Below are 25,950 nucleotides of genomic sequence, written 5' to 3' on the forward strand. Positions count from 1 at the left end.
CACACTTAATTTTTTAATATCAAAATAGTTTTGCAGCATCCATTTGCACAAGCATGGTATCATTGAGATAGTGTATGTATAAACTAAGTGAATTAATTTTTAGATTTCAATTATAATTTTAACCACAGGGAATTAAGCATCATATTTAGAAGTTTGTGATATCATTAAGTTTGCATTTTCCAGATGACAAGGGTCATTGCAGTCCATATGAAGATGAAGTGGAAGAAATGGAAGAAGAAATTTCTGAAGAAAGTGAGAGTGAAGATGAACAAGAGGAGGAGGAGGAAGATTTACGCATTATGAAGATACGTGAAAAGAAGAGAACAAAAAGTGCATTTGTCGATGATGAGGCAGAGTTATCTGACGAAGGAAATGCTGCTGATGTGTCATCAGATGAAGATGAAGATGATGAAGATTTAGCCAGTTCTGAAAAGGATGATATTGAAGAGAATGCTGAATCTGAAGTAATATTGCCCAGTAATCCAGGTAAATTATAATTTTCTTGCAGTTCTATGTTTTTATAATTTTAATTATACTTGTGTTCAATATTTGTTTTCTTTCTTCTTTTAGTATCACAATCTAAATCAAGATTCCACAGACTGAAGACACTCAACATGTTCGGTTCAAATGGTAAGTTTGTTTGGCATCGAATTGCTAGTTTTATTGTTATCAAGGGGGTCTTTGCCATGATTTCTACATTTAGTTTTCCTTTTGAAGCAGGGTGAATATGGATACCGGGGGCGAGGGGGTGGGTAAGGCAGGTTCTATATGCTGCTGGCTGCCAGATTAGATGCACAGGTGCAACTTACTAGCATGCTTTAATGATTGAAGTATGTTGATGGAGTGCCACAGGAATTCCACGTCCTCAACTCACATCAACCTTCCCAGATTTTTCGCTCATTAAAAATTTAGAATCCATATTATCCAGGAATCACTTTAAATTCTTTTTTTTAAATTCAAAACTTCTTTATACTTTAACACTATCAAATTTGTTCCGATTTATTTGAAACCTTTTAAATATTATTTAAACCTTAGTCTGAAACAAATTTTTATATGCCCACATAATAGTGCAAGTGATAAAAAATAAAGTTGAAAAAAAAAATTACAACTACCTTAGTGTTGGAAAGTATGAATTTTGTACTTAGCTATTCAATGCTGAATGCATTAAGTTAAACATTTTGAAACATTTTTGCTGCATGAAACATGAGAAAGCTTTTTAATTGATTATTTTGGAATGTTTGCGAACACATAGGATAATCCGTACATTAAGTTCTTAATATGTTCTAGAAGTTTATAGAAGTTTCCAGAATATTTCCATAAGAAATAGATACTTATAAATTTGCCTATACCATTTGTCTTTTTTCTATTGATCAGTTCACAAACACCACACTTTAAAGTAAACTGAACCTATTTCCTTGTAAATTGTTGATGTACAATCAACTTCTTTTTGTGCTGTCAGAGGGAAGCACCATTAGAGATACTGATGACAACTTTTGTTGTTTCTTAATTCTTGCTGCTTCTTTTTATCTGAATTTTCTGTGAATTTACATTTAAAAGAAAAACTTAATCCTTTATGACAAAAATTTTGGCCACTCAGCTACGGTCATGCCCTTAATCGGTCTTTATATAGTGTTCAGTTAATACTTTTGATTGGTTAAAGTACCTGATTTTTGACTTATGCAAAAAGTAATAATTTAAAGAAAGTTAACTAAAAATTTTCTCAATTTTGGTGTTCACATTAATTATTTTAATGTTCACCATAAAGACATAATAATTAAAAAAGGAGTGGTTATTTACCTGTTTTAGATTATTCTCATCCAAGTAGGGCATGCAGATTATGATGTGTGAAATTTTTCATGTGAAAGGTGACAGTAGTGGTGATGAGGACATTGAGGACACCTGTCCAATCCCTGCATATCAGCCAGGAGGAGGAATTAAGAGTGGCGGCGCTCCCCTCAGCGAGGAAAAATCATCACAGCATCACTTCCTGTCACCAATCTTCAGCCTACCAGTTAGATCTAATCGAGCCTCCAGTGTAAAAGTAAGTACTTTTCTACCGTGACTAAGGTTCTGCGAAGCTTCGAGAATGTCGAATCTGGTGTGGTTCGACAAATCGAATCTTAGTTTAAAAAGACTTGTGCCATATTTCTGTGTGCACACTGACAAAGGCACTTGTGTGGCATTAAATACAATGCAACGAATTAATAATGTGACAAATCAACCAACATTATTTTGCTCTTTCAGTAATAGCTATTCATCTCCATCATAGCATATTTATTTCCGACGACGCGAGAGTGTTAAGCCAATGTTACTCTACGGTTTATATTACGCTATCCCGCATGTCAACAGCAGCTCTGGAAACAAAAGCCAGAGCTAGTTTGCATCGCATCCACCGGGATGCGCTAGTGATGATGACGAATCATGGCGAACACGCATTTTGGAAACACAGACGGGAATTACGTTAACAGGCTAAATAATCTTTCTAATAATAGAAAACATTAAGTTTATTAGTTTTTAAAATCTTAAACGAACTAAAATATAACTCCCATAATTATGACATCATCATTTAATAAGTCTGAAATGTTTTTAGTGCCTACTTAGGAATGTTACGACCAAGACCAAAACCTCTTATGTAAACAATGCGGTACGAGATTTTTTTAAATTAACAAATTGTAAAACGAATTATTTTGATTAACAAAACTATCTTTTATGAAGAAAAAAAGTTTCTTATTTGAATAACGCTGTTTTCTTGAAACAAATTATGTAGGGTGCTGCAGTGTTTGTTTAGATCAGGCCTGCCGTTTTTACGGATTTTATCAGTTTTCACGGATATTTGAAGCTTAAAACGGACTAACGGATAAACGGCGACATTCACAGATATTTACGACGCTTCGTCGATATTTTCATATTTGAATTTCGTTTGTGTAAATATTTACATTCAACTACCTTTTTGAAGTTGTCAAACCATACAAGCATCCAACAGTAAAGCAAACATTCACATTAGGCGTAGTGCCATGGAACTTCCAATCTTTTAACCACAAACCAAAAACATATACTCCCACATATCGTTTCATGAAGTACAGAATCTATGGTTTCGGGGGAAATGTTTTTTGTTTGTTGAGTTAAACGCTAGAAGTGTCATGGCGTCAGTAAACATTGGTATTTTTTGCCATTACAATGTTTCAGGTGCGGCATTTGTTTACAAACTTCTTACGTGATTTTAATAGTAGTTTTGGTCTTAGCTGATTGTGATGGAGAAAAAACGAAAGGCTTCGCCGGTCACTTTATAAACAGAGTTATCGTAAAGAATGGTAGCAAGAATTGAAATAGTTGAGGCGTGACAAAACGGAATTTTCCGCCGTTTGTTCGACTTGCAACTCGGAACTGAACGTGACAAAGGGCGGCTTGAAGATGCTAATTCATTTGAAAAACTAACGAGCTGCTGATCAGAGTTGTTCTTTGAGGAGTTTTGTAACCAAACCAAACAAAATAATTGATGCGGAACTGTTATGGGCGAACTTCGTTTGTGAAAACAATTTATCTGTGAAACTCAGTGATAATTTCACGAAACTTGTCCAGCATGTTTCCAGATAGTGAAATCGCAAGAAACTTTCCTTGTTCTCACACTAAAACTAGCCAGATAATTATTCAATTTTTGGGTACATCAGCTGCAGATTATGTTACCTATGTAATGAAAACAATTTTTCACACTGATGATTGATGAATCAACTGATGTTACAGTCACTAGGCAGGTTGTAGTGTTTGCAAGGTTCTTTCCATCTGAGATTGTTGAAACTCATCTGTACAAAGTAATGGCTTTGAGTGGTGCTGCAACTGGAGAAAATCTGCTGTGGAAAGGGTTTTCAGTAATCTTAAGATGGTTAAAACTGTTCACAGATCGTCAATGGAATCACCAATGTTAAATGCGCTGTTGCATTGCAGAATGAGAACATCTGCAGGTCTGGCTTTCAAGCCCACTGACGAGATGCGGAAAAGAGCACAGATCATGAAAAAGTAGCTAGTTAATGATGTGAAATACATTGGTTTTTTTATACTTGTAAATAACTTCAGTTGTATGGATGTATTTATAGTCTATAAATAAGAAAAGCACCAAAGCCTATACTGAAGATACATTTTTAAATTTTCATTTTATTGTGATACCAACTATTAGTTTTGTAATGTAAGTGGCAAATCTTAAAATTTTTTTACATTCATTTGATTTTTTTAAATTATGTTTTGGAATGCAATGTATATTTAAAATTACAGCAAAAAATAAATTATGTTAATTATGGCTATAAATTTTACAGGATTTTTAAATGCTGAAACGAGGATTTAGGAACCCAATTTGGTGGCAGGCCTGGCATAAAGTGTCACAGTATGAAATTAATGGGAAAACATGTTTTCCACTGCTTTGTAAACTTGTAAAGGCAAAGCTTATTCTTCCACGCAGCAATGCAGGGGTGGAAAGGATATTTAGTAAGCTCAACCTTATCAAGACAGCACACAGGTCATGTCTTGAATCGCCAATGCAATGCAATGATCGAGTAATTTTCATTAAAATTGCATATTTTTTTTGTATTTTTTAATGTACAGGATTTTACAGGATATTTTATATTCAAAACAATGATATTACAGGATATTTCACATTTCAATCAAGGATATTGTTTTCAAAGTGGTGGCAGCCCTGGTCTAGATAGTTAAGACAAAACAATTTTGATTACAGTGTTTTTCGACTTTGCGTTAACCATGTTTTTTGGTTATCCGTGGACCCATTACCCCGGATAATCGGGAGTCTTCTGTATTTGGAGATGCAAGACTGACTATGCATTGCGCATACGTGAACAGCTGAGCTTCATCAGCATCATGTGATTAAAGTAGCGTGCAATATTCTTGTACATGAATGCCATAGCTGTGGTGCACATACCCCAATACTCCGGGTGTACTACAGGTATCGTATGTAACAGTGTCCAACAGACACGACTCCCGTTGACAAAAGGCAACATAGTTATGGTACATTATGCTAAATTCGTCTGAGCGTACCACAGAATGCGGACTCGTAAAATACTTTTTGCGCATTGTTTTGTAGTGACTTGAAACATTTACTGCCACATAAAACCGATACTATTGAATGTTAATATACTCTAATGTGTTAGTAATTCATGTTATTCACTTTTACTCAATTGCAGGACAACCAGAATCTACTTAATTATTTTTTACGTTGGCTCGGCCACGCTTGTCTACCCCAGCAGTGTACCATCTACCGTGGCCATTGTTTTACTGTAGTACCTCTGAGCCTGAATCGGTACAAAGCAGAGATTAGAGAAAGTTACAGATGGAGCATAAGCTCTGAGCACTGTGGTCAGTTTGTTCACGTAATAAGATGGCGGCCATTTGTTTATATTCGCGAACAGCTGGTATGTGCATAAGATGTCATAATAACTCTCATCTGATGGAAAGCAAAATAAATACAAAGTCAAGACATCATATGTATGTCAGCATATTTTTCCGGGAGAAAATTTTAAATTATTGTATCTGGTAACCCCAAAATGCTATAATAAAGGAGAATGAACCCATATATTCATCAACCAGCTTAAAAGTTGATGTGACCTTGACTACATTATAGACTAATCCTGACCGCAGTTAGGTTTGACAAACATATAGCTATATATAGATTCGAAATGTAATGTCCTTTGCTCCTTTCCTTTTTTTGTGACATAATTGGTCTTTCTGACAGAAATTTGCATCCTGGTTAACTGATTTACCGACTTGCCGAACATATCATTAATTGGATTTTCGCACTAAATTTGAATCACAAATGATTGCCTCCACCACGTGTAGAGTCGAAATTTTTTTTCTCAGCTTTTTACTTCATCAAAGTGACCCCCGTTTTTTATTCCATTGCACATAGGTGGTGATCCTTTGTGAAGGGTGCAGAATTAGGCCTTGGCCTCACCTTCCCCCTTGAGTTTTGTTTATAATAATAATTCTAGGGCTTGCAATTGGGCTTTCGCCCGGTGGCAAGTTTTATACATCACTCCCTTTCCAGACCTGGGTGCCCTATACAATTCAACACCCCCAACCTTCACCAGCTGCCTCCTCAGTACATTCCACTCCCTCACCACCATCGACTGTCTACCCCTCTCCGTCCTCCAAACCCTTCGGATCTTCTCACTGTTGTTCCCTCTCCCTCTGTAGTCACCTCTGACTAATTGGGAACCTAAACTTTTCCATCCTCCCTCCCCCTTCATCACCCTGAACAGCCTCTCTACCCTTAGCCTGTCCTTCAATGAACTCCACCCCATTTCCTTTATCATCAATGATGGTCTGTAGTTACCTTCATTTCATCCTCTCGCCCTCGCCTTCTCCACCTACCTCTCACCCACCTAGCCGCCCTCCTCAGAACCTTCTCTCCTTAATTGAAGGGATCCCATACTGCAGCTGCATACTCCAGCATCGTAAAAGATTTGGGTTACCTACATTAAAACAAGAAATACAATGTAAGGCAAATGTTACGTTAGATTCCCTACGACACTATTTTTTGGGAAGGGTAGGAAAGAGTGGAGAGTAGACTTTCACCATAATTGTGTATTTGTGTAAGTTATTGTTTCTGCACTATTTCTGGGCAAAAATTGCTATAGATACCTTACCTTTTACTATACCCTGGTCTCAAGCTATAACATTCCATGGATTGACAATGTTGGCCCTCAGAAAATTGGAGACTTGAGAATATAGAATAGATTCAAATTTTTCAAAATACAGTATTCCTCCTTTTCTGTCATTTATGAAAACCCTGCATATGCTCCTAAGGTTGTTTGTTGAGTTAGCTGAACCTGGTGCATAAACTGTACTGTAGTGCGGTACGAGAAATTTTTTCATGCATAATTATTAAACATATTTCCAATGGTTTTATCTATGGAAAGAAGACACACACAAACTATGTTGCTATCAATTAAAAATGCTGTCCGCTTATTCAAAACATGATTACCAAGCTCCTCAGAAGTGGTGAAAATAGCTTTTTCACACTGCTGTAGCTGGGAAATTACCGGCAGTAATCGTAAAACAAAATTATAGAAACCTGCGTTGGATTTAACACACATTTTCCACAAATAAAATAATTGGGTCAATCTTTAAAAGTCCTATTGGAAAACACTTTCAGCGCAAACACAACACGCTAGGTTACATGTCTGCGCAGAAGCAAAACTGTTTTTGGCATGCGTATTCAATACGGCTAATCACCATCCCTGTTATAAGGGAGGGGGGGAGGAAACAGGTCCAACTAACTTTTAACAATCATTGATCTTATTAGAAATAGCAAAATAAAAATAACTACCACAATTTCATAAATGTGTTCATTATAAATTTATTAATTTAGAAAATTTGATACAAGCAGAAACAAAAAGCTATTCCTAGATTTTCACAGGAACACAATGCACAATTACAATTTCATTAAGTTAACAATAAAACTAAAGAATTGAAATGAAACAAATACTTCTAAGTACTAATTCGGCTGATTCTATAACAATGTTTTGCAAAGGCAATTGTGTGACACATACATTAAAGCAGTGTACCACAAGCAATGCTCAGTACAAGTTCTTGAGAAAGTTGAGGATGCCTACTTGGATTGTCTGCGTGAAACGACTGTATACAGTAGTTTCAAATTTCTGGGACAAAGTTCAAATACAATTAATAGAAATTTAAAACTCTCAGTGGTGAGTCCTGAAACAACCTACATTGAAAAAGTGCTTAATATACTCAAGAAGAAAGTTGATGATAATCTGTACTTTGTACTTGATGTACCTAATGACAAGACATAAGTATCTTAATGCCAGTGAATCCTGATGTAGTACAAAATTTGTATTGTAATAACATCTAGACTGATATACTGTGGCAACAAACAAATATTACAAACGTGCATACAAGTTGTGCAAATTTATGAAGTTACACATTTACAGAGAATTGCTCAAAATGAAAATAGATAAAACTTTATATTCAGTAAAAAATGCAGTACAAATTCTTCTTCAAACAGTATTAAATTACACAGAATTTTCTCTTTCTAAAATTGTCACATACAGCTCACCCCATAAACCATATCTAATGACAGACAGTACATTGACAACTTTCCACATAAATTTAATTTATAATTTTTGAACGTCCAGACATACAAATCAGCTATGATATTATATTCCTTTTTTGATTAAACGGCTAGATTCTGAAAAAATCTGATTGAAACCAATTTTTAACCGTATTCTCCAAAAACTTCACGTCCAATTACAAAAAAAATTAGCATCATTCGATTCAGCGTCATCGAATTACCCTTATATCGAGTTTTCAGGTCTGCTGGTAAAAAGTGCTTACTTTGCCTCTTGTTGACTGGCCTACAGTGGCTGCATGGCGTGCTAGAAGTTGTGTGGTTCCCCAGTCGACTGCATTGAGTGTTTGCAGTGGTTTTGTTCTCCAGTTGACTGCATTGAAAGTTATAAGTTGTGTTGTTCTTCAATCGGCTGCATTGTGTGCTAGAGGTTGTGTTGTTTCCCAGTTGACTGAATTAAGTGCTAGAGGTTGTGTTGTTCCCCACTCTACTGCATTAAGTGCTAGAGGTTGTGTGGTTCCCCACTGGACTGCATTAAGTGCTAGAGGTTGTGTTGTTCCTCACTCGACTGCATTAAGTGCTAGAGGTTGTGTTGTTCCCCACTGGACTGCATTAAGTGCTAGAGGTTGTGTTGTTCCCCACTCGACTGCATTAAGTGCTAGAGGTTGTGTTGTTCCCCAGTCGGCTGCAGCCACCCCGGGCACTCCAAGCTCTCGCCAGACGGCATCCTCGGCAGAGAACACTCCCCTCACGAGCGAGGCTCGAGGCCAGAGCCGCCTCCACCTCACGCAGAAGAAGCTGTTTGCAGAGCTAGAACCCGCAGACACTCAGGAAAACATGGCTGAGCTCTTGGATCTCTGTTCGGGGAAATTTGATGGTGAATTTTTTTTATTATTATTCACATTCTCTTTATGTTTGTTTACTTTCTGTTCATCTCCAGTATCTCAGCTATAATATTTTCTTTACATTTTTTGGTAAGACTAAGAACTATTAGGTTCTTTTTACAAATTATATAGCAAAATGTTGTGGGTCTACCTGATTCACCTAAAACTATACTCAAAATTTTGTGATCTTGAACACTCTAATGATGTCAGGAGGGATGTGCGTTTTTGACAGTTACGGATGTTCATCGTTAACTCTTTGACAACACCACAGGGATCGGCACATAGACCAAGCTGAGACTTAAAATTATGGGGCCGTGACATGACCCATGTGAGTGCTGGGCTCAATTACTCTTCCAGTATAGCCAACCATAGAAACTAATCCACTCTCAGTGTTGGGTACGTCACTAACAGTGATGTAGATGGTAAATATGTGGACTCTTAAGGCGACTTAGACCCTTAAGTCTCTTATTAATAGAGTCCCGTAAAAATGGTTTTATTTTTCCTTAAATTTCGTTTTGAAAAAATCAAATTTCGGTTTTATTTCGCTGTTTTGGTTTTTCATGTTTACTTTAACTTTTGAGAATGGTTTTATGACCTACAAGTTTTGCTTGGCTAAATAATAGTGGCACGGCGTATACTCGTATACTGCACTCTAAAGTCAACACTATTGGCAAATAAAAATTGTAGGCTTGAAACAGCTCGGCACGGCCCGGTGCCGCCTAGCGCGCTGCCTCGGCACGGCCCGGTGCCGCCTAGCGCGCTGCCTCGGCACGGCCCGGTGCCGCCTAGCGCGCTGCCTCGGCACGGCCCGGTGCCGCCTAGCGCGCTGCCTCGGCACGGCCCGGTGTCGCCTAGCGCGCTGCCTCGGCACGGCATGTCTCAACTTAGTATTCTTTTAATATTTCTTGCTGCTGTTCTTTGTCCCGTTGACGCCGTATTCACTTGCTCTGCGGTCGTATTGCATTTGCTGAGAAGTGTAGTTACGGCAGTTAAAGGTCACTGATTTTGCTTATCAATCGGCGTAGTGCCATGTGTTCATGTTTACGAGTAGTAGAGGTGTAAAAGTAACGAAAAAAAAGTGTACCCGTATGTATTCGTTACTATAACAATTAGTACTCGTTACTATCGTGTCGCTACGTTACTCGTTACTTCTAATACCGCATAACATGCAATGTTATGTTGCAGCAACGAATCGAGTCGTATTGCGTACGCGTACAGTATGACGTCACGTAAATAATAATAAATAGAATATAAACAATTAACAATATTTGATAATTAACAGTTTTTGTTAACCAAGAAACAATTAAATCTCATTAGAGCGGTTTTATTATATTATCTCTTTTAAGATAAATACAACAAAAAACGTGAAAATACGCGATAATAAATAACAAAAACATACATATTTCTAATTTGTAAAAAATACTTTCTTATAAACAGTAAAAAACTTGGACGACAAATTTCCATATTATACTTAATAAACAAACATCGTTCTTTGTAACGTAAATTCATCGAATATGCGCGCGCATGCGTAAAACATACGAAAAATGCGAGTAACGAAATCCAGCCGTGTGTAACGTTTCGTTACTCGATACTAGATGGCGCACCCGTTACTCAGTCAGTACCGAATACATACGGTTTGCTACACCTACAGCTCTAACGAGTAGGTTGCCAAGCCAGTCAAACGTAGTTGAAAGCATGAGGTTGTTAACTGTTCAACATGAAAGGAAGAATTAAAATTTTATATTTCTCTACAAGATTAATGTGTAAATACAGCGGGTTGAAAATCATGGCAGCTATATTGTGTTGAAAACATCGCCGGTATTTTTTATTAACTTTGTGTTGATGCTCAGGTACATTTTTCTCTTTTTAATTAGTTTATGATTGCAATTACTGCTTTCGTTTCAAATTGTAATGATTACGTGACGGGAATACTGTAAATCATTATTTACTTTCATTACTACAAAGCGGCCATGTTGAAACTTAGAAAAATGGCGATGTGCCGTCAACGTCGTGTTTACTTGTTTTTCGCGATGTCTTGCATGGGTGGTCTAATTCATTATTATCAGTTTTATTTCTCGATGCTGTGCGATTTCGGTGTTTTGTCGCGAATTAAGGTAAATTGCGGTGTTATTTCGCGATATCGCGATTCGCGAAATTTCCGTGTCTCTACTTATTAATACACATGTGGTTGCTCCAAATTAGATAGATGACATTCTGGTTGAATTTAATTTATTTGCTATAATCCTTACACAGAGCTTTTAAAATAAAATATCAAAAGTTATTACAGATAAAAAGACGATGGCTTAAAAGCGGTCCAGGGCACCACGTAACCTGGACTAGAAAAGCAATGTTTGTCGATGGTTTCAAAAATTGGCAAGCGTAATTAATAAGTTGAGATGATTGATGCATCGTACTCCGGGTTACAATCTCACGTGAATGGGCAGTGGTTGTGGTGTCATTGTCGAACGGGAAGTGTCCCAATTTATCATTAGGTCTTGTTCACAAACGTGCCGATGTTTTAAAGTTCAAAACTAAATCGCTTAAACGAGGGTGCATTCTGAAATGTTTCGGTATATGCCACTCCACCCTTATTGTACTGACCTGAAAAAAAAAGGGACACTTGAGGCATGAAATAAGAAAAAAAATTAGCAATTACAGTAGAACCCCTATCATTAGGGGCCGGAAAAATTCGCAATTTGCGATAGATGCGATTTTTTTGCGAATTTTGAGGTTAGATGCGATTTTTTACTAATTGTTGTTATAAATGCTATATTTGCGAAATCGCGGTAAAATTACCATTATCGGGCGAAAAACCACTATAGAATGCAACAAAATGGCTTGAACACACATTCCTCAAAGTATTGTTTTTGAAAATAACCACCATAACACAATTACAGTAAACAATAGCTTCTGACAAGGCTTGTTGAAGGAATAAAATCCGAATCCTAACCTTAACTTAGAAAACATTCCTTAACCAAATATCACGCCTGATAGTATAGAATAAGTAATTTTGTAAATTTAGTGTTTACGATTTACTCAAGTTACCGTTGAATGTTTAGAAAAGAATGTTCACACTACTTATCGACGCAGTTATTTTGTTTTGATAGATCACGCCACGTTCGCCATTGCATCGTGTGTTGCCTGTTCATGAAGAGTATCCAACCTAACAAAACAAATTTCCCGGGAAGCGCTTCACGGAAACCAACAAAACTAGAAAATATCTATGTCGTTGACGGGATCGTAGTGAACTTGCAAAGATAAAAATGAAAATATTTTAAATGCTCAAAACTACTACAAATATTTTAGTACGCGGTTTTTTTTACATTTGTTGATAATCACTTTAGTTTTCAAATTTTTTTTCTGATCAATATTTTACATAGAGACAAATCATACATTTTGTGGTGCACGTTTAGCGTACTGAAGTTGGCCAACTTGAATTGTCTGTTTGTTTTCATTTGAAATTACTAGTGCTCAAACGTTTGTTTACAAATACCGTTTAATGATTTTGGTTTGTGTTAAAATTCGTCATAATGGGTATAAACACTATTGCAACTTCTTGTATTGTTATGTAACTTTAATATCTTAAGCAAATTTCTCAAAAATAGATGCTAATTTCTGGAAAATAGATGCTAATTTTCAACATCATAAATGCTAATTTTGTAATAAATAGATGCTAATTTTTCCAGGCCCTACCTATCATACACTTTTCAACGGAGGGCACAGAAATGGTGTATGATGCGGGAAAGTGTATGAAAAGGGAATAGCAGTAATATAATTTTTTTTTCAATCTAGCATACCAGCACAATGTTAGATTAAACTTAAATACATAATGTGTAAATAATTGCATTATATTAATGAAATATATGAATTCATCATTATATATACATATAATAAAACCACCAGAAATGTAAAATACAGTCCATAATCAAGTAAAGCTGACATGAGAAACAGTGGCCTTACAAAATGTTATTAAGTCCTTTCTTGGAGGAAGGGGGAAAAGTCACAAAGCCTAAATTAGAAATAAAACAAATTAGGCTATTGTAAAAAGAAAATCAGAAATTTTAGCTTGTTTGTTTCATCTTACAAACAACTTTATGCAACAGAACAATTTTCAATAAAATTTTAACATGAAAAACGTAAAATACAAAACAATCCGATCGTAAGAAAACAATAACAAACGGGTATATTAAGTTCAAAGATTAATGAATGCACAAAATATGAGATCCGTGTCTTGGTAAAGCGCGTACACCATTTTCATAATCATTGCTAGTTTGCGCCACTAGTCTCGCTTGGTGCTTGCCATAGATGCTACTAGCGAAGTGCACAGTCTTCCTGATACTCTCCATATCTATGGTGTGATAAAGTTATTTTCTTACGTTTACAAAGGTAAACAATGAACGATTTTCAAAATAAAAGCATTAAAACGTAGTTTATCAGGAGGAATATAACAAAAAAATTTTGAATGTTAGGACTTTTCCGCTTCGTAAAAGCGTATGAAACGGGAAATTATTGATTTTATAAGTGTATGTTCCGGGAAAGAAAACCATTGTAAATATAGTACTTTCGGCGGGACCAAAATTAATCTGCGTATGACACGGAAAAATGTATGAAACGGGAACGTATCATCGAGGTTCTACTGTATATAATTTTAATCAATCACTTAAATGTTATTGGGATATGTGCCACAGGTTCTACACATGCCTCTTGCGGTGGCGGAATGAAAGACACTGCTAGTGGAAGGTTTGAAATTGTGTGGCAGCCATAGTGGGTGTTGTTGGGTGTTGATGGGGAAGAGGGTTGAGTAGGTAGGCACATCAGGCTTAAGGGAGTGCATGGCCCTGGTTGACTTCAGCAAAAAATTGAACATCTATGTAACTTCTGTAGGTATTTCATCAGTACCTGCATTTATCAACATGAAAATTTTGACGTGACAACGTCTAATAAATCAATGAACGCCGGCTTCACGCACGAAAAAGTGTCCCACTACGGATGTCCCACTACGGATGTTCCTGTTTGCTCATTGTACGCATGCGTGGCATCTCTCTTCATGCTCATTGTACGCATGCGTGGCATCTCTCTTCCACTCGATTGGAACGACCATCGATTTGACTTTTCAATCATATTTTCGTCGTTTGAATTATTATTATTATGTAATTTAACGATCGTCCACCGATTTTCAGCACAATCATTACGGTTATTTAAAAGTAATGTTAAATATTCAAATACGTTTTGAACCAACAATGGTGTTTTACAGTTACACATAATAATTCAAATTACAACCGGGATCTTTTGCACAATGTTTTAAAAAATATTGTAACACCTTATAAATAAGTTTGGTGTATTTGGGATGCGTATTTGTTATAAAATCGAGTTATTAAAACGAAATAATATTATTCCCCTACCGTGAACAAAATTTTTATAATTATATATACAACATCTGAAATTATCAATTATCAAATATGGCCTCGTGGCTGAACGGTCAGCGGTGCTATTTTCTATTCGTAAGGTTGTCAGTTCGAATCCCGGCAGGTGCGAAGTTTTTTTTGAACTTGTAAAAATAAATACGGCGCACGTAACATTTCAAAAGTAATAAATATATCTGAATAATGAATGCAAATAAAAGTAAATTTATTAATTAAATTGTATATTTAATTTTACTCCTTTGTATCCATACAAAATAGTGATAATTCAATTAAAATGATTCAATTTTATTCATAAAAGTATGCAAAGGTAGATTTTATCATACAAAAGATAGAAAAATTAAAAAAAATTCTTCCTCAAAGAATATAATATTTTTAATGCCTAAATGGTTTGGTCGCAAAAACCTATTACAGCTCAGTCTCAGGCCGAATATGATATTTCCTTTTCTTCTGGATCAATCATTTCATCAATGTTTTGTTATGACGTCACGTTAAACTATCGTCCGTAAACCGACTTTACAGACAACCAATTTTTTTTTTTTTTTTTTTAAGTTACCCTGCCTACACCAGCGCATTAAATGCATCACAAATGTTCCGAAAATACCCGAAGCGCATAAAATTAACCGACTTTCAGAAAATTGTAGTATATAAATAAAAAAAACAATTTTAACCTACTTATGTTGGGTTGGTTTCGTTTAGGTTATAACCATCTTGTTAAACAGAATTATAGTTAGGTTTTAAAAAGAAGTTTTATTAATTTTTGACGTGACGTCTAATAAATCGATGAACGCCGGCTGCACGCACGAAAAAGTGTCCCGTTACGCACATTGTTTCATTACGCTGTGTCCCGTTACGCTGTGCCCCGTTACGCTGTGCCCCGTTACGCTCATTTTTCCGTTACGCTGTGTTCCGTTACGCTGTCCGCGAGTGCAATAATAATAGGCTATGTTACAATTGACTAAAAAATTATGGTGATTCATATAATTGATGATAGATATTTGATTACAGTTTATTTATATGAAAACTTGTTCATAATTATATTTAAACTTTATAACTAAACGTCAGTTTTTAAAATTAATTACAAGTCATCTACACGTGAACTGTTTCGTCGACTGTTTATAAAGTGAAGTGAAAAGTTTATGTGGTTTTCATTGCTTATTACAACAACAATTTCGGCAATAAAAGTTAATTATTCTGGCATTTTAAAAATCTGATTACTAGTATAATTTCAAGTATTTATTTCTTTTATTATTAAAATAAAAATGATTCAATTTTATTCATAAAAGTATGCAATCATTTCATCAATCTTTTGTTATGACGTTGTCACGTTAAACTATCATCCGTAAACCGACTTTACAGACAACAAATTTTTTCTGTTTGTTTATTATTTCCACTATTTGAAGCATACTGAGCCAATCTTGGTGATGCTGATATAGTAAAATTATAATATTTACAAATTATCGCAATTACCAGTCAGTTAACATGTTGTCAGATGTACAGTGCTGAAATTTAAAAATGAAATTGAAAATGGACTGTTGAGCTATACCCATTTGCCTATGGAGTCATATTCAGGCCCTATGCACAAATGTTTATCGTAGTTATGTTAAATGAACATAAAAATTGAAATAAATTCTTTTAAGTAGATAATATTTATTGTAATGAAAAGTTAAAATATATGAAATTATTTTAATGAAATATTTATTTATGCATTTTAATTGATTAATTTAACCCATTAATATTTGTACGTTTTTATTTAAAATCATGTATTAATGGATTAAATTTTAACTTTATTTTTAATCTGCAATGTTTTTTTTGTTAACTTTTGTGTGCCTTGATTTTATTATGGGATTTTAAAAAATTTTTTTAAAGTGTTTTTACAAATTGAATGGTTTTAACTTTTTATACCCAATTTACCCATTTCACTGTATATATACAGCACATTGTATTAAAAAAAAAAATGTTATTGATTTCTTTACATATTTTTACTGTGAAACATTTACATCTATGAAGTGTTGACCAACTCTGTGAATCAACATTCATCATCATCTACAATATTGTTGCAGATGTTCCGAGAAACAAAATTGAAACATTGGTTAATCAAACCAGTCCAACAGACCAATTTTCAGAGTTGCTTGGGCTGTGTTCAGGTAAATTTGAGAGTCAAGTGGCACAGGTGGCAAGCCTGGAAGAAAAAGACGAGTGGAAGGACACTACGGATTCCTACCAGCTGCCAGGGGACTCCCAGGACCTCCACCTGACTCTCTCTGAGGATGTCCTGTCTCCGGTCAAACTTGATAGGTTAGAGCATGTCTTGATTGCACTATTGTTCGTTTATTTGCTTTTTAGTGCTAGGTTGTTCACATTGTGGTTTTATATGACTAGGTAATACCTATGAAGTGAAGTATGAGGTGTTAGTTGTCTTGTCAGGAAATGGGTAAAAATTAAACAATGTGCAACTGTAATATTGTGCCAATATGTAGAGCAGAAAGGAAGAGATACATAAAAAACTTGCTTTCAGCACTCATTAGTAAAAATACTTACAGATTGGTTAAGAGGCAGAAAATTGAAGTTAAAATAGCCCACACACTTTGCTACAAACAGAATAGAGTGAATCACATTTAAAAACCATGACTTTTCTTTGGCATCAGAGTTTAGTGAATACCATAATCTTGCTAGTGTCACTAATAGAAGCTGAGAGATCGGGCTAGTTTTATTAAAGTGTGAAAATTGGTGAACACACACCACATTCTCTCTGATATTCCAAGAAGAATTAATAATTGAGAGATAAAGTGGGCATAAAATTGGGTCATATATGTTTGTTATGATAAGTTGAATTTCCCTGAGGAAAGACAATGGCTTCAAGAAACTTGCACCATGTTTGTTGCTTGCAAAAATCTGGGTCAGGACTGTCAATATTCAAGCTTACGGAGCTCGAGAGGTGGGAGGAGAAAATGGCTAAGTCTTTCCACCACACCACCTTGATCCACTTAAAATTTCCTGCTATAATTTTGTTAGGGTTTAAGCAGTGTTTTTAGTTATTTAGTTATTACTTTTTAGTCATTGTTCTTCTATGAATACAAGAAGAATTTCTGAAAGATTAAACCCAACAGTGTATGTATGTGATACTTTTTGAGTTTTCTTTTAAAATTTAAATATTTTATTATGTTGCAGTAAAAATGGGATTTGTGTCTTGTAATTTATATATGCGTGTGTGTGTCTATGTATATATTTGTGTTGGCTTTTAAATTCAGTTCATTTATCAGATCATTTTCCTTGCATCAAAATCATTTGAGTTTGATTTCTGGTGGGATCAAACTCAAATTTTTTGCTAGTGGAAAATGTGGCAGACATTGCTTTGGGAGGGTGGAATTTCTCACGTTACTTTTTCCATCACTGCTGCGTTTTTCATCTAACTTGGCTTTTGTGTTCTCAGTGTAAGGGTTTAGTTCCTACATACTTTTACCAAGTCTTTCTTTTTTTGCAGACGTATGGAAGAAATTACTCCACAGCGAACACTAAACCTTTCATCATCTGATTGTGAAGAAGACTCAATGTTGGAAAAAAGTTTAACAAAGAAAAGAAAATCCAAACATTTTCACAAGAAACTAGCTTTTTCAGGTAATGTTCTTCTATATAACAGAAAGTTTATTTATTTATTGAATGAAATATTTCTATTGTGGTTTTTTTTTTGTCTACTAGTGAAATTTCAGACCCGGTTCTTGGTTTCGTCGGTTATCAACACTGAAATCCATAAATATAATCCTGGTGCTGATACCATGGAAAACATAACAGCTAAACCTTTCCCTGGTGAAAATACAATTGATTTCTGGTAAAATGCTGTGGTATATTGCCGGCAACCAACACACATGTCTAACTTCACTTTATGCCCCATATGACAAGTGAATGGTACATAAATTTTTTTAAAATTGCAGGCAACGACAAAAGGCATACTCTCTTTCCCTTCCTTCACCACCTTGTGCTAGCCGCTAGCCCACCTAGATAGAAACATAATGCCAGCATGAAGTGTTGGAACGTAAAAAAAAATAGTTCTTAGTGACAAGATCATAACCTTTTTTTTATATACACATCGTAGCACTCTGTATACTACATTTGGTAGGTGTAATGTTGTGAAAATGGAATGGAAGTCGGTGAACCTAAATGTGAAACAAAGATGGTGTAGCAACATAAACCTGTATATCGTCATTTTCATCAAAATTAGGTTACATACCAACATTAGGGTGAAACTACCCTGGAATATATTTATAATAATTGCGTGTTGAAGTTTTATCTCGTGTTTTGTTGCCAACGATGCTGTTTTGTGTGTATACCAAGATTTACAAGGTAGGCCTAACCTGTATTTAAACATATCCTTTCTTTATTTTTATTTTTTGTTTCAGGAGTCAATTTTATTTATTCTGATTAATTTGCATGTTTTTATTTATTATTTCATGCTTACTTGTCAATTGTTTTCATGGAAAAGAAAGTGCTTTTAATAATTTTTTCTGTTCAATTATTATATGATCTTTTTTTCCGCCGACCATTGGGACATGTTTGAGTAGAGTTTTGTATGGCATGGAATAACAGAATGAAGCCAACTTTGCTTACACAACTGGTCCATGCCATGCTTACCAAAGCATAGTAGGTGTTCCAAAACCACCTTTACCGTATCAAATGCACTAACTTTACTTTTTTGCTTTTAATCCACCCTGCCTACACCAGCACACAAACTTCATCATAAAAGTGTTCCAAAACTACCTGAAGGGCATCAGATGCCTTTCAGAAAAATTTTTAGGAAACAAATAAAAACTAGCATGGGTTGCATTATAACTGTTCCAAAGGTACACAAAGCATATCAAATGCACAGACTTTGAGAAAAATTGTTGGAAATAAATATAAATTAGCCTAACCTACCTGGGATGGGTTGGGTTCTGTTTATTTAGGTTATTACCATCTTGTTAAACAGAATTATAGTTGGGCTTTAAAGAGGGGAAACATTTTTACAGTTTATCCTTAAAATGAATACTTTTCATATGTATATATTTCATGCTCTGCATTATTTTAGGGAATTACTTTAAATTTTGTGTCAAAGTTTAGTATTATAGGTTTATTTGCAACATGAGAACACATGAATCTGCTCATTGCAGAGTTTAGATGTTTACGTTTCACTGGCGAGTACTGAGAGACTCTCTCACATTTTTTGTCCCTCTTTACAGTAGCAGAAAGGGATGACCATTTCAACTTAAAAGTAGACCTATGGGAAAATAACACAGGCTCAAGATATGTATGTACTTTTAAATCTTATCAAAAATAAATAAAATGACCATGATGTAAAGTTGTCTTATACTCATTAACTATTGAGTTAACCTATGATGTTTGAAGTTTTACGTCACTTATTGCTAGAGACCCAGAAAAATCGTGACTCACAAATTTGTGAAAAATTACCGAACTGTATTAAACAGAAGGAAATGTCTTTTAATGAAATTTAAGTATGTACATATGTATGTTTTAAAGGGTGTTTGACTTGTGAATCATCCGCAAATTTCTTTGTAAATAGTTTTATTCCCGAATTTTCTTATCTATTAATAAATAGTCACAACTTTTTAATTACTTTTTCTTTTTTTATTAAACAAATAGGTGTTAATGCATGATAATAATGGTACAATGAACCATAGATATGGTACATTGCATTAGATATTGTGGTGCATTATATGGAATTCAGTGTTACAAATTATTGTATGCTATATACCCAAAATTATAGTATGTAAGGCAGATTATTACTGTAGCTCTGGAGCAGCAGTGGGAAACTGATATTATAGATATATCTATTTCAGTTTCAGACAACTAGCTTTTGAAAAATGTTGTATCTCACTTGATTACTGTATTTTTTTTAACTTAAAAAAAAATTACTGTTTATAAAACCTGTTAGATAAGCAATGAGACATTTTTAAAGCATATCAAAATGAACTCTAATACTGCAGAAGCTGTCTTCAAGCAGGAAGGAGAGCTAACCAAATATCTCGGAAGCCTGTGCTGATGCAGCAACCATGGCAAAAACTTCCTTTGTTCTGTCCACTCATTCTCGCCCTAAAAGCCTTCAAGGCCACAATAACCATCTCTCTCTCATTCCTCCAGCCCTGGCCAAGTTTTTTCATCTCTCCCACCTCTTTTACAATAGTATGTTTTTCCCTTAATATGCCCTTTTGACAGTATTAAAAATAACTTCTCTGAAAAATTTTATTGTAAATAGAATATAAGTGGGATTACTTTTTTAATATAATTTCTTATGTTATATTTATATAAATTAGAATGTCACCTGCTTTATTATATATGTTTTTTTAACTAAAGTAATTTATTTTTTACTCAAGAATTTCTCCAATTGTACCCAAGAATTTTGGTGTCATGTCACCCAAAAATTTCAAAAGATTTGTTATTGAAGATAAATTTCTGTCTCTCTACTTATAATTCAACCAGCATTTAATATATTAATATACTATTTGACAGACCTCTGTTAACTTGGGTGTTCCATCCCTTACCCATTATAATACTACATACATAACTCATACATAACTTGAAATTGCTTTTGTATGTGGCTACTGCAGTATTAATTTTTTTATTAATTTTTTATTATTTACTTAATCTCTTGTGACCAAATTTACATTTTTCTCAAGCAGTTTTTTATCGGTGTGTATAAATTAAATACTGATCCAGTAAAAAAAAAGTTGTTTCTATGTATTACTATATATTGCTGCACCACAGGATGTTGGTACAGTGCTGCTCCCAGCATCTAGTGACACGAGAAGCAACTGTGCTACCTCATGGCTAGGTTACTTATTTGTGGTTGGATTGTGGTAAAGTGAGGTGCTGATTTGTCATAGTAAAACAAATACACACATGTGGTGTGACTTGAAAGTATGTGGAGGTTAACCTAAAACTTGAAACGGAGAACCGGGAACCGATTTTTAGAACCTGAAGCAAACCAAGAACCTGGATTAAAATATAACGGACACATCACTAATGTCTACGTATAATCAAAAATAGACAGTTCTTAGTAATAAAAATTTTGATACATATATTTTTTGCAAGTTATAAAGCTATAACATTATCATAATTTTTGTAAATTTTATTTTAACTTATTTTAGTGCAAAAGAAATCAAATTAATTTTATTAATCTAAAAAAAATTTATTAAGGTTTGAGTTTTTTTGAACTGAGCAAACAAGTATAATAGAATTAATTTATGTAAATTGTAAACTCATTAGTATAAAAGGGTTCCTCCCATTTCAGTTCATGATTTTATATTTACAATTAATCACAGATCACCTCGTAGACTTTTTAAATGGTTTAACTTTAATTATATGAAAAATATATAGGTACTTCACATATTTTTGCATAATTAGATGCCAAAATCACATTTTTAAGGTTTTTGGGTCATAAAAAAAAGAGAATTTAATGGTTTACAGAACTGTAATATTTGGGATTTAACTGCAATACTACTGGCTACTTCATGATGCAGTGTGGTGGGTACGAGACGCACCACCTTACAAACTTGCGCACGAAGACACCAAATTAAATTGAAATGATTAAATTGAATGATTCCAGGTAGATGGAACACACAGTAGCTTCTGAGGTTGAGTTGAATCAGATCATAGGCACATTTAACACAATTATTATATTTATTTCTTTAAATAAGGTAAGTAGAGTGACTTTAAAGTCTTTATAATGGCAATCTCAAACAAACAGCAGGTACATAAGTGATCTGAAACGCATAATCCGAACTCCAAGTATTTCATTAGTATCCATGTGTAAGTACACAATTACGCTTGCTAGCTTGATACTCCAAAAATTATATACATAGTTTCCTAGGTAAATTACAAGCACACGCAGGTGCTGAAAAATATAAAATGGCTCAGTAAAACAAGGTAAATTAGTACAGAAAACGTACAGAAAGGCCTTTCATTAAACACGACGTCGTGGGTCTGCGCAACTACACATGCCTGGTCAGTTGGGCTTCGGCGTATGAGACGGTGATACAAGAGCAAACTAGAAAAATTACGTTAGGACAACATCTCATACTTGCAAGACGACGAACAACAGGGATAGTACAGGGGCCCTAGCAAGTTTAACTTGGCACGTTGCTAAAGGAAATCAAAAACAGAGATATTATTTAAACATGGCTAAATTCAACAAGAAAAACGCGAAGCCACGGTAATAGGCATAGTCGGCAAGGTAAAGGGTTAATCGTTAGCTCTAGAAATGGACTGAAATTTACTGGGAACAGAGCCCGTTACGTTACGTTCGCCAAGCATGGCTACAACATGCAAAGAAGCAACGAGAAGTCAATTACCGACCATGACGGAGCCCAGACAACCAGCACCTGCAGGCAGGGCAGGCGACAGCGAAGCGACAGACCCGAGGCCTAGTGCCTCGCACCCTTATATAAAAAACATAGATGGCGCTTCAGTCGCGGCTCTGTGAATGCAGGTGGAAGAGCGCCAACGTCACACAACCTGGGGGAGGGGGAAGTGGGAGGGGGAGGTAAATCGGTGCACACGACCTCAAGAAGACGGCACAGCCTCTGCAATGATATGGTTGGTATTTCTATCACAGTAACTTATTTTATGTTGCTTGACTCAAAATCCTCACAAATTTGAGAATTTTTAAATATAGGTAAAATTAAATAATATTTTATGAAATAATTTCTAACCATTTATGGTTAGCTGCAATGCTACTGGCTACTTTAAGAAAACATTTTACTCTTGTTTTCCAGTTGGTACTCCTTATTTGTGCAGCCCACAAAGTTAAAAATGTAACTTTGACTGGTGATTATGCTAAAAGTATATGATTTATATATTTTTTTCATTTTGTGAAAGTTAAATAATTTAAAAAGTCAACAAGTTCATCTGTGTTTACCTACTGTAAATATAAAATCATGCCCTAAAATGGGAGGCACCCACTTATGACTATGAGCAATGTTGATAAAAGTAGAAAAAATAATGGTTTAAATGCAAATACAATTACTTTTGGAGAAATGATCTATGATCACATGTAGAAAATACTTTTAAAGAAATTAATCAGTAAAATTACAAATATAATTTTATGATTAAATTAAATTTTGGGGCTTGGGTTTGATATTTTTCCAGAAATAATTCTACACAATTGAAATAATGGGGAAGGGGTATGTGGGGTTAATCTTTAAGTGTGTTTGTGTTAGTGTGTATTATTTTTTAAAAGTTCTTTTTTTATTGTTTACCTACCTACACAAAATATCTGTTTTCAGTTCAATATCAAATATAATTTTGATGTTTAAAAGTTTTTTTTATACTGCTTTCCTTCGAATTCAAAACAATTCTGCAAGCAAAGGTTCGGAAATACTTGTTTTACACCACAAAATTTATTTGGTGTGTTGCTTGTAGTCATTAATTATTTACTTTTGTTTTCACTAAACACAGCCAGGTAGTATTTGCTGTGAAATATGGCATCTGTACCAAGCTCTTAATTAGGAGGTCAATAGCTTAATTTATGATAATTATGTTTTAAGCCATTGAACTGCAGAGATTGATCCTTCAACACATCCTAAGCACTTGCTTAATTACCCTGTATGTCCTATTTTCTTACACTACAACAGTTACATCTTATAAAATTTTTGCGTATATTTTGCAGCTTGCATAGAACTACGCCAGCTTGAAAGAAATGATTTTGGCTGAGGTCATATTTTTGTTTGGAAGAAACAACATTAAATTTTTTTGTCTAAATATCTGCTGTAGTTTTATGGAACAATGTTGGAATATATTAAGAATCATCAAAAATGCACTTTTCATTCGCTCAGTAATTATATCACAGCAAGAACAACCGAAAATTTGAATTTCATTTTAAATTAGTTATGTTGCTGAGTTATGATCCTAATTGAAACACGGTAATTACTTTTTATCACAAAAAATAGAAGAGGAGGTATTTTTTAAGAAAATTTAACTTTTAAGTAAAAAGTGATGATTACTATACATATTTTATATGTAATGATTGTCTCTGTAACTACAAGTACATTACATTTAGAAATTAATTTTTCTGAAATTTAAAAAATTGCATTTAAAAATTACTTTAATAGTAATGATTAATTGTAATTCCTTTCATTTCATTGTTGTGTTATGACACTTTATTTTATAATTTAAGCACTTCGCATGGACTAGATTTTTAACTAACCAAACTTAAATACAAAATTTTGTTGAAATGGTTTTCTTATAACCATTATTATTTGGGCCTTAATACAAAGGAGTCTGCCTAACTCATGTTATAAATATTATTAATTATGCAGGGCAATGCCTGCACATGTATAAAGTAGCCTGTTATATCTACATGCAAGTTTTTGTTGTGCTGCTTGCAACCATTAGACTTCAAGTGGAGACTGTTTTATTTTATCATTGGAAAGTTGAAACAAAGTTCAGTGCTCACTCATTCGATAGTTTTGTAGCTATTAAGGTTTCAGTTATAGATATATTTTTTTAAGATACAGCAGTATGACAATGCCTATTTTGGCTATGCTCAGAGGCTACGAATATCAATGTTAAACTAATGCGAAAAGTCTGAAATGTAAGCGTTACCAGGGTAGTCTGAAAACCGTTTTCCTTTATTCTGAAAATAGGTTGTGAATAGATTTAGTAGTTACCCATAAAAAAAATTAAAAATATCAATTTAAAACATGCTGCAGGACAGTTTCACACGAGCTTATGTACACAAAAAAATTGTTGTAATAATAAAGTTACTTTTACTGTACTTATGATGAAATTTGAAGTTTGCCATAATAATTTCTTGTTTGTTGCATACATAGTTGTGAGGGTGAAGCATTGTTTATCCCGGCTGTCGACCTGGGCCACGTTAACTTTACTTTACTAAGAATACCAGTTCCTTGATCGTTAACTTTACCGTCGGTTGTCACTTCAGTACTGTTTCCCAGCAGGTTACATTTCACGTTTCACGGGTACATTTCGGTAATGATTTTTTTTTAAACAATGATCAATGGTCACCTGTATTTTTATTTGTGTGGAGCACTTTATTACAATATAATTTAAATGTCATTGTAATTTTTATAAAATATGGTTGTTTCCATTAAAGTTACATCGTAAGTAAGCTGACAGAAGTGCTGGTTCCAGATGACGAAGGCGAGCAGGTGAGCGCGCGCCCTTCAGCCACAGACTCGTCGGACGACGAGGGGGCTGGGGGCGGGTTGCTGCGCCCCGACGTCGTGGCGTACGACTCGGAGGAGAACGAGGTGGTGCCGGCGGCGGAGAAGGCGCGGTCGATGGCCGAGTTCTTCGAGCAGGAGGCGGAGCTGTCCGAGTCGGAGTGGGGCAGCGCGGATGAGGACGAGAGGGGGCTGGATCGCCTGGAGTCGGAGGACGGGGACGAGGAGCAGCTGGACAGCAAGGCAGTGAAGGAGCAGCTCGACAGGATCCACATGTGAGCTCGTGCACACATAGCAGTGTAGCTTTGATTTTACTTGATATTTCACCTCTAAAACATTCAAAATGTAATTTGGTATGGCAAACTCAAATCTGCAGAATTATT

At 34.9% G+C, this 25,950-nt stretch overlaps 1 protein-coding gene across 4 annotated transcripts in view; it reads left to right on the top strand.

The window, feature by feature from the left end:
- The window catches only part of LOC134527437 (claspin), a 99,396-nt gene that overhangs the window by 23,661 nt on the left and 49,785 nt on the right, over positions 1-25,950 (top strand). For all 4 annotated transcript variants that reach the window (XM_063360119.1, XM_063360118.1, XM_063360120.1 and 1 more), the window contains exons 7-13: positions 184-486; positions 571-630; positions 1,866-2,041; positions 8,771-8,966; positions 16,457-16,691; positions 17,878-18,011; positions 25,536-25,842. In XM_063360119.1, the coding sequence (XP_063216189.1) occupies positions 184-486; positions 571-630; positions 1,866-2,041; positions 8,771-8,966; positions 16,457-16,691; positions 17,878-18,011; positions 25,536-25,842 (1,411 nt within the window). The remainder of the gene's footprint in view (positions 1-183; positions 487-570; positions 631-1,865; positions 2,042-8,770; positions 8,967-16,456; positions 16,692-17,877; positions 18,012-25,535; positions 25,843-25,950) is intronic.

Source organism: Bacillus rossius, chromosome 1, assembly GCF_032445375.1.
Source record: "Bacillus rossius redtenbacheri isolate Brsri chromosome 1, Brsri_v3, whole genome shotgun sequence".
Classification (NCBI taxonomy): domain Eukaryota; kingdom Metazoa; phylum Arthropoda; class Insecta; order Phasmatodea; family Bacillidae; genus Bacillus; species Bacillus rossius.